At 39.0% G+C, this 10064-nt stretch overlaps 1 protein-coding gene across 4 annotated transcripts in view; it reads left to right on the top strand.

Annotated features, from left to right (window-relative positions):
• PAFAH1B1 (platelet activating factor acetylhydrolase 1b regulatory subunit 1) overlaps window positions 1-7400 on the top strand; it is a 168508-nt gene extending 161108 nt beyond the window's left edge. For 3 of the 4 annotated variants that reach the window (XM_005657017.3, XM_013990003.2, XM_005657018.3), the window contains 2 exons: window positions 2427-2583; window positions 3483-7400. In XM_005657017.3, the coding sequence (XP_005657074.1) occupies window positions 2427-2583; window positions 3483-3556 (231 nt within the window). In that variant the 3' untranslated portion in view covers window positions 3557-7400. 4 annotated transcript variants of the gene reach the window in all.

Here is a 10064-nt window from a genome sequence, read left to right on the forward strand (position 1 = left end):
ATCCGAGCCACGTCTGTGACCTACACCACAGCTCACAGCAAGGCCAGATCCTTAATCCACTGAGTGAGGCCAGGGATCAAACCCGAAACCTCATGGTTCCTCGTCAGATTCATTTCCGCTGCACCATGATGGGAACTCCAGGTTTTAAAATAATTTCTTTATAGCTTTTTGTGTTGCTTCCATTGTTACAGTGATGTGGAAGTCGTTGTTGTAGAATACTTACACAAAGGATCTACAAAGCAGTCAGTGCTAAGGGGGGGGTGGAATCCTAGCTGCTGCATCTCTAAAAATTATATATGTACTGTGGAGGGAAAATAGTATTATTACAGACTAATTCATTTCTTGAGGCTGTTTGCTTCTCTTTTTCATTATATCTAATCTTAATATGAATCCTTTTTATCTAGTACCTATTAATTCACGTTCTAGTTATTTGCTTTATTTTACCATTCTGAAATTAAAGGTGTTAGCTTTGTGTCTTGCAAATGTTTATTTCGTTTAGGAGCCTATTTCATCTAGATTTTGATATGAAGACATATAAATGATTCTAAAGGGTTGTAGACATTCTTGTTCTAAGGGAATCTGTTGCCATTAATCCAATAAGCAACTTTTTATAATTTAGTGTTAATGGTTTAGAGATCCTTTAGCTGTTCACTCTACCTTGAAGTGACTCTGTAGAATATGAGAGACACGTGGAATTATCTGCAAACTCTCCTCTTAGTGGCATTTTGAGCTCAGTTCACATACACTGTGTTGCTGTTAGAAAGCATGTGCTGGAGTTCCCGTCGTGACTCTGGTTAACGAATCCGACTAAGAACCATGCGGTTGCAGGTTCGATCCCTGCCCTTGCTCAGTGGGTTAACAATCCAGCGTTGCTGTGAGCTGTGGTGTAGGTCGTAGACGCGGCTCGGATCCTGCGTTGCTGTGGCTCTGGTGCAGGCTGGTGGCTACAGCTCCGATTTGACCCCTAGCCTGGGAACCTCCATATGCCATGGGAGCGGCCCAAGAAATGGCAAAAAGACAAAAAAAAAAAAAAAAAAAGAAAGAAAGAAAGAAAGCAAGCAAGCATGTGCTGCTCTCTTCTGTAACAATGTATGTTGCCATTAATTTTTTCTGGCTCCTGTTTTTCAACTGAAGGAGGCTTCTTTTTTTTGCAAGGGCAAAGGCAAAAGTATAAACCAAGGTAAAAGATGTATCACCTTGACTGTCTCTTTTTTTAAAACTATTAGCTCTAATGTAGGGGGTTCGTTTACAAAAGCTATAGTTATTTACATTGTAGAAAATTTGAGAAATAAAAACTTAAAAGAAGTAAAACTCACCCTCAAGTCACTTTACCATACCTAATAATACCTACAAAATATATTTTCACTGACTAGAGGTGTCCAGTAGAATTTACTGTGAGGTATTCTGTGTCTGCACTGTCTAGCATGGTATAGCCATAGGCAGCTATTGAGCTCTTGAAATGTAACTAGTGAGACTGAAGGACTCAATTTTTTATTGTATCGAAATAGCCACAAATGGAGTTCCTGCCTTGGCACACTGGATTAAGGATCTGGTGCTGTCTCTGTGTTGGCGCGAGTGAAGCCATAAAAGAAAAAATATGAATAGCCACACGTGACTAATGGCTATCCTGTTGGACTGTGCAGTTCTAAGCCTTTTTCTTAAATTACTAGATAGATGAATATGGTGGTGGTTTTTGTAATATATAAAACAGTATATTGTACATACTGCTTTGCAGCAGACTTTTAATTTATAGTAACACTTGCTCATGTCATTTGATAAACTGATTACATACGGTGCTTTGATGAACATCTTTTAAGTCATCTGGACAGTCTTAATTATTTCTTTGGATAAACTGTAAGAAGTAGAACTGCTGGGCAGGGGATAGAGCTAGATAAATGGAAGAATAACGATATGCAATAAATACACACATATCCTTCACCTAGAGTATTCTGTTGTTAACGTTTTCTTTAAGTTTCTAATCTATTTGTAGATTTTGCTGAACAATTTAGAAGTTGACCTGTAGACATCATGACATTTGACCCCACGTATTTTAACATATGTCTCCTAAAAACAAGGGTATTCTATGTAACCGTAATAAAACTGTCACACTAAAGAAACTTAACATTACCACACTACATATTCACATTTTCTCCACTTACCCCACAGTATCCTTTATAACTTCATTTTAGCCTCTGTCCAGGAGCCAGTCAAATATCGTATGTTGCATTTACTGGTCATGTCTTGTTACTTTTCTGTTTGCCTTAATCTAGAAGAATCCCCTAGACTTTCCTACCTTTGTCTTTTTTGGCATTGGCGTTTTCATTGCATGCAGTTTCAGTCCACTTTGAGTAGTGACTTACTATTTTGGTAAGTGCTATTTAAACTGTTTATCCCTTTATTAAGTTAAATACCTTTTTGTTTTTAAGGTGGGTCATGATAACTGGGTACGTGGAGTTCTGTTCCATTCTGGGGGGAAGTTTATTTTGAGTTGCGCTGATGACAAGACCCTGCGTGTGTGGGATTACAAGAACAAGCGATGCATGAAGACCCTCAATGCGCATGAACACTTTGTTACCTCCTTGGGTATGTACAAGTTACAAGGTTTCTGAGCAATTAGGTTTTGGAGGGCCAGAGCTCAGTTTTATGTAACATGTGGGCCTTTCCAGGTAAGAAATGAACGTGTACTTTCAGGGCAGAATAGAGAAGACAGGTTAAAAATTTTATGGCTTCCTACCTTTTCCTTAACTCTCTCTCTCCATCATCAGCCTTATAATAAAAAAAATTACTTTCTCCATTGCACAACATTGGTTTTTGGGAACTGGAGTTATGAAGAGTATGCTTACTGACCACTCTGATGGGTAATTTTTCTCCCCTACTAGTTTCTAAGTTTCTCAAGGGAAATCTTACTCAACTTTTTTCCTCTGGCAAGTATAAACTATCATGGATTGGAAACCCAGAGAATTGTATTTACATTTAGTGAACATCTTGAGTATCATCTAGACCTGTTCTAGAGTTTAAGATAGTGAATACAGTAAAATGTACCACACTAGAGTGTGATGAATCTAACGATGAACGTAAAGCCGCAGTAAAATAGGGCAGTGCTTAACCCTACAGGATCATCAGAAGGATTACACATGAATATAATGCTTTAAAACTAAGCCTGGAACACAGTAAGTGTTCAATAAATGGATACATTGAGGCTGTCCTTGTTAGAATTCAGTGTTTAATCAGCCTTCGCTGAGGTGAGGATAGTGGGAGAGGTTGTTTTTTTTTTTCCTTTAGGGTATTAATATAGGGTTTAATCATTAAGTGTCAGCTTCCCTGACCAAGTTGGTACGCTTGATCTACCTGCTAGATGTGTGGCTATATAGAGGGGAAAAATGGGTCTTTCTGGCGCTTGGACTTGCTTATTTTGTGGCTTATTAAAAATTGTGTCTGGGCTCAGTCTGATTTTTAAAATAAGCCTTTTCTTTTTCTTTCAGATTTCCATAAGACGGCACCATATGTGGTTACTGGCAGTGTAGATCAAACAGTAAAGGTGTGGGAGTGCCGTTGATTGAGTCTCATTTGGCCCCTCCTCCCTTTTTTCCTCTGGATGCACTCTGATGATACCATGGTTACCCCATTGAGCTCTGTTTAAATAAATATTGTCCTTTCATGTAAATTATTCTGGATGTAGATTGAGCTTATTAAATGTTACACACAAAGTATTCATGCATGGTGAATCCAAATTGTATACTGTAAATTTACATACGTTGTCTAGAAGTACCTTAGGGTTTAAAAACCTGGGCTGGCATTGGTCACACCAGGCCTAAGAAGGCAGAAGTTGAAATAAATTGAAATAGGGCACTAAACTGAATAGTTGACAGTGTCATTTTATGTTGGATTATTAATTCCTGTTTTCTTTCTGCTATCTGTTGGTGCCTGACTTGATGGCCTCATTTGGGGGAAAGTGGTGGTTATTAGGGCTTTTTCTGAAATGTGTATCTATGTAACATCACTTAAGTGTGCTTAATAAATCTTCTTTAAGGATGTTAGATAATAAGACTACAATTCAAAATCTTCTGAACCATCTATGTAATTAATGGGGATTACACATTGGAATTTTTGTCATGACACATTTGCCAAATCAATAGGATACATTTGTTTTGGCAGCCTATCAAGCAAAGGCTAGTGGTATATTTATGTAAGAAAATGACTGTAAATCTGAAATAAGAAAAATCTCAGCAGCTAATAGCAAATCATTTAGTTCATTTGGGTCTTAATGCTTTGTAAACAGGTTTTAAAAACACTGTAATACTCTAAGCTTCTATTTTCCACACTAGACACACTTCTAGTTGTATTCTCCATACTATTAGACTGTATAGTGATGTGACTTCCAAGTAGAGTTTAATCTTCCCATCGAGTGTGTCATGGTACAAATCACTATTGTTTTTGATGTTTTTTAGGGATGTGCAATGTGCATAACATAATGACAAAGAAATATTGAAAAGGTTATGTTTGCCCATTTTAAGGGAGTGGGAGAAATACAGCGGTTTGTTTTTCAACATGAATCTGATATCGATTTAAACTGTGTTTAACTTACAGGTTTATAAAAAGACAGGGTTTAATGGAGCGTGCATAAAAATGTACTGTGTTTTCACCTTTTGTTTATATATAAATGTTTATGAGTATATGGGCCTATCTAGAAGTGGATAAGTCTGTATATGTATATCACACACATACAACCTCCATGTCCTTGGGTCCTGGGTTTTTGAAGAAGTGCTAAAACATATAAATAGAATAAATCTTGCTGTGGAATACCATGCTTTAGAACAAATCCTTTTTGATCCTGACGCTTCTGAAAACTAGGTCTGACTCTGTGGGAATTTTTCCCAGCTAAAGAAAAATCACTTCCGTTATCCTCCATCTGCACCCCCAGTTTGGCTGTTGAGCATTTCACACATCCCTGATATCCTGTACATTGTGATCCAAAGTTACTACAAGTAGGTTTAAGAGAATTTTTATCTATGACTTTGGAAACAATATTCCATTGCAGATTATTAATAAATAATTTCATTGCTTAGCTAACCAACCTTTTTTTTTTAAGGAAGACATTTGAAAAGTTAACAGAACAATGAAATAACAAAGATAGTTTAACAGAGAAACTTATTCTGGATTGCATTTGTTCATTTGTGTAATATGTGAATTTTTTTTAATGTCCCTTTTAGTATTCAATGGAGATTTGGATCCTGAAAAAGACAAAGGGTTAGAGTTAATGTCCTGTAGATAACACACACAGAGACAGGCCATATATTTACTAGAAGCAGCTTTATGTCTAGTTTGTGTCTTTCGTTTTAATAATTCCTGAGAGATGTCTCTGGAAGGAAAAGTGTTTTGAAAACTAATGGCTATTTTTAAGGACAAAAATTACAACGTAAGCTAATTTCTTAAATACAGTAGAATAACTTTCAGGACAATGTTGCCTCACAACCCTGCTCACATCGAGAAGTCTTTTTGTTTCCCCTTAGCTGTTCTGACTGGATTTTTCTACAAAAGCTATGGAAGATATCTTTGTTCTTGTTTGCTGCTATTTCCTGTCCTATTTTAAAAAATATAAATACATAGAAATGGTGCATCTTAACATTTGTTTGTACATGTATAAATGTCTTGTATTTTAATTCATTTTTAGCATGTAGCAACACGAATTGTTTAAGGGTAAGCCACAACATCTAGAAATCACTCCCAGATACGAACAATAAAGGAAAAAATGGTACCGATGTAGGAGGAAACAAAGCCTCTGTCCACTGGGTTTTCCCTGCAGCCTACAGTGACTTTCACTGACAAACAAGGAGAAACTATCACTATAAACAAAGTCATCCTTGTTGGGAGATTGCCACAGCCTGCTGCTTAGTCGAGTTACCAGACATCCTCCATTTGCGAAGCAGCGAACGTTGAATCTCAGGGATGGTCCTCAACTGGATCCAAGTGTAACGAGCCCTGTTTGAATAATGAAGGGGGTGGGGAGAGCGATCCATCCACAATCCGGAAGCAGATTTGCAGAGGTTTCCTGCACTGTTGTTTTGACACTGCCCTGTTGATGCCCTTTCTTCCTGTTTCCTCGGTTTTCTCTGTCTGCTGTCTAACCCTGTGCCTTGCCTGGGATAAGTACAATGTTGAGGTAACTGGTTTGGATTGTAAGTAGAGGAATTTATTAATTGGTTTAGAGGTTCACTGCTGCTTTGTCACTTTCTCAATCAAACTGGCCACTTATTTAAGAAATAAAAAGCTGGTAGAATTGCATCCTCAGATGATGATTGACCTTCTGTGTGTGTGAAAACAGACATTCCAGTGCCACCCTGATACAACGTGCCCAAGAAGTCCTAGCTGCACTCTTGAAAGTGCGAGCCATGGAAACCGGCTTAGACATGGCTTGGAGAATAGTTGCTTTTTGACATGGCATCTTGCACTTTAGGAGACTGAGACCGTCCTGTTTTGTCCATGTGTGGTGTGACCAATGGTGTGCCCAGAGCACTGCTCTCAAACTCACTAGTGTTAGCACGTCGTCCGGGCTGTGGGCGCTCGCTGTAGTCTTCGGAAAGCTTTGGCTCTAGATCACCAAGCCCAGTCTCCTTAATGTCAGTGCCCTGCTCTCCTGTTTGCCTCTTTCTGTTTCTATGTGAACTTCCAGGTAATATCACTCATTTTAAATAGTTTTTTTTTTTTAATTTATTTAAAGAAAAACTATTTAGAAGTAAAGGACGTTTTATTTTGTTGACAGTGGTGGCTTGATAATCCTTAAGCAACTGAAGCTAAAATTGTTAAATTGAAGGAAAAGGCCCTTAAAATGGTTATTCTCTGTCCAGCTGTATATAAGTCCGATGTGTTACTAATCTAGATGATGCAAAGAAGAATCTCCTGGTAGAGACTCGACATGTACAAAATTGGTGGAAAAGGTTTTGGTTTTTTTCAGAGGGGCGGGGGGAGGGCAAGCTGGATTTACAAGTCACGACTGGACCGAACTGGCCTTTTTATCTTTCCACTGTATCATGTAAGTAGCTGCTTTCTTGTCCTGCCTACCCTTCAGGCATCCCTCAAGCTCACTCTGAAGATGGTAGAAACAAACATAATCTTCGAGTTCGAAGTTGATCCTGACACTGACATGAAGGCGAGCGTTGATTTCATAATGAACGTCACAGAGGTGGTGATTGGAGAAAACAGTTCCCCAGATTGTAAGAGTTAACTGAAGATATTGACACAATTTTAAAAAATCAGTAAAGGAATGTATATAATATTGCTCTTGTGTTTTACAGTAAGATTTGTTGCTCTCAGACTGTGTAAAACAAGATTTATTCATGTTTTCTGCATATTAAAAAATCTTATTGTACCAATTGGTAAACTATTAAATGCCTATAAAACTAGATGTGATTTTTTTTTTTTGGTCTTTTTATGCAAGATTTTAAATCTTTTCAATTGAGTTGCTAGGAAGCAAAGTTGTATTCAGCACCAGTCAGAGGGAGAGTTAAGATGCAAAGTGCTGGCAGGGCAGCAGGGGCTGGATGGAAAGCCTTTGTCTAGGGCAGAGCCAGCACTGCTTTCTGCTGCTTTCACCCTATTTGCACAGGGAGCCCACAGTGTGGCTACAGGGTCTCTTGCTCTACCTACTGGGTCAGGCAGTGCCAGACTGTTTGTTATGGCCCCCCACCTTCCTCTCCAGCAGCCCTTTTTGGCAGTGACTACAGCTGAGGTCAGGAATGACCTGTTCATGTCCCCCTTTCAAAGGTTTGGCCCTCATGTGGTGGTCAGGGCCCCAGGGAGACAGGACCCTGCCTCCTTTGTTCTCTTGATGAATGAGCCTTTTGATCTGCCTAGTGGTCTTGGATTCTTCAAGATTCTTAGTACTGTTTTAAAGTTGGATTGAAATGTACCAAGGAATCTGCACCCTTGCTCCAGAGGCCTCTTGGCTTTCTTTGAACTTTACCCATGGTGGCGATGTCCTGCCTTTGATCCCTCGACTGCTGTCCAGCTAGCATCCGTAGTGTCTTTAGGGCACCAATGAAGTCTCCAGCATTTTTCACATATAAAGGACAAGAATGATGTGGCTTTTACAACCCAGTTGTCATCCTGCCTCTTAGGAGAGGAGCTTCTCCACCCTGCCCCCAAATGGGAAGCTGAGCCAAGAGCACCCCAGTAAGGAGCTTGAAGTTTCCTGTATGTTGCAGCTTTTCCATTTCCTTACAAGACTTTTTTTTCCCCACTTTCCTCAAAGTGCAGGCAGCTGTTCAAAACCTGAGTAACTCACTCACTACTACATCACAGACATCAAGCTTCCTTCCAAAACACGGCTGCCTCTGTCCCTGGTGTATATAGTATGAGGCAGGACAGGAGTGTGGAAGACTTGGTGGAGAAATGGTGCTGGATCCTGAGTGTCCTGTTAGTAGTCTTTGCTGAAACTTGTCTTGCGTGTAGACTGATGATTCTCCACTGCTGACACACAAGAACCCTGACATGTGAATGCCTGTCAGCTGCCAACACTTCCCTTTATTCTCAACACATCTTCACCTCACAATATACTCCCTGCTGGTTGATATTAGCACAGTTTAACCTACCTTTAGTTTTGCAGGAAAAGACCTCATCCCATCGCTGAGCCCCTCACCGAGTTACACTGCACTGCCAACTCTACTGTGGCGTGGCCATTGGAAATGGGATAGAGGCTAGGAAAGGGTAAGAATTACATTGCCCACATTTGCAACTTAGGAAGGCTCCACAATCATTTGCTATGAAATGACTATTCTTCAGTATAATTGTGTCCTGAGTGGTCTGTATCTTTAGTGTCTGAGGGTTTTTTTTTTTTTTAATCAATAGATTTGCCTCTTTAATGGGGTTGTTTGCATTTGAAAAGGGCCACCTGTCCTTTGTAAGGTATCCTGACAATGCATGCCCTGTTTGATTGCTAGTGTAGTCAGGACAAAGAAATAAGTGGGCCCATCAGAATACCTTATTCTCAACTTCAAGATATACAGGAATTCCTCAATGAAGTCGTAACAGTTCTCTCAATATTCATATTTAACAATGTAAATGATGTGACCAACAAGGACTTAACTTCCAAAATACACAAACAGCTCATAATAACAAAATAAAGAACCCAATAAAAAAATGGGCAGGAAAACTACATAGACATTTATCCAACGAGAAAATGAAAAGATGCTCAACAAATGCAAGTTAAAACTACAATGAGGTAACACCTCACACCAATCAGGATGGCCATCATTAAAAAGTCTACAAATAATCAGTTCTGGAGAAAGTGTAGATAGAGAAAAGGGAACCTTCCCAACGCTGTTGATGGGAATGTAAATTGGTATAGCCACTATGGAAAATGTATTGCGGTTCCTTAAAAACTAAAAATAGAGTAGCCATAAAATCTAGCAATCCCACTCCTGGGCATATATTCAGAGAAAGCCATAGTTCAAAGATACACACACCCCAATGTTTCAATATTCATAGCAGCACCGTTTGTAACAGCCACGACATGGAAACAACCGAAATGTCCACCGACAGATGAATGGATAAAGACTGGATAAAGATGTAGAAAATACATACGAGGTACTACTAGCCATCAAAAGAATGAGTAACACTGTTTGCAGCAACATGGGTTGACCTAGAGATTATCATACGAAACCAAAGACTGATATCATATGTGGAATCTAAAACATGATACAAATGAACTTATTTTACAAAACAAAAACCAACTCACAGACAGGAGACAAATTTATGGTTACCAAAGGGGAAAGGGGGTGGGGAAGGGATAAACTGGGAGTTTGGGATTAGCAGATACAAACTACTAAATCTAAAAGAGATAAACAACAAGGTATGTAGCAGAGGGAACTATATACCCTGTAATAAACCATAATGGAAAACATGAAAAATTACATACACACACATACATACTAACTGAATCACTTTGCTGTCCACCTGAAATTAATACAACGCTAAATCAACTATACCTCAAAGATTTTTTTAAATTAAAAAAAGGGACAATGCCAGTTTGGAGAGGAGACAGATGATACAACCTGAAAGCTGGCAAT

Source organism: Sus scrofa, chromosome 12, assembly GCF_000003025.6.
Source record: "Sus scrofa isolate TJ Tabasco breed Duroc chromosome 12, Sscrofa11.1, whole genome shotgun sequence".
Lineage (NCBI taxonomy): Eukaryota > Metazoa > Chordata > Mammalia > Artiodactyla > Suidae > Sus > Sus scrofa.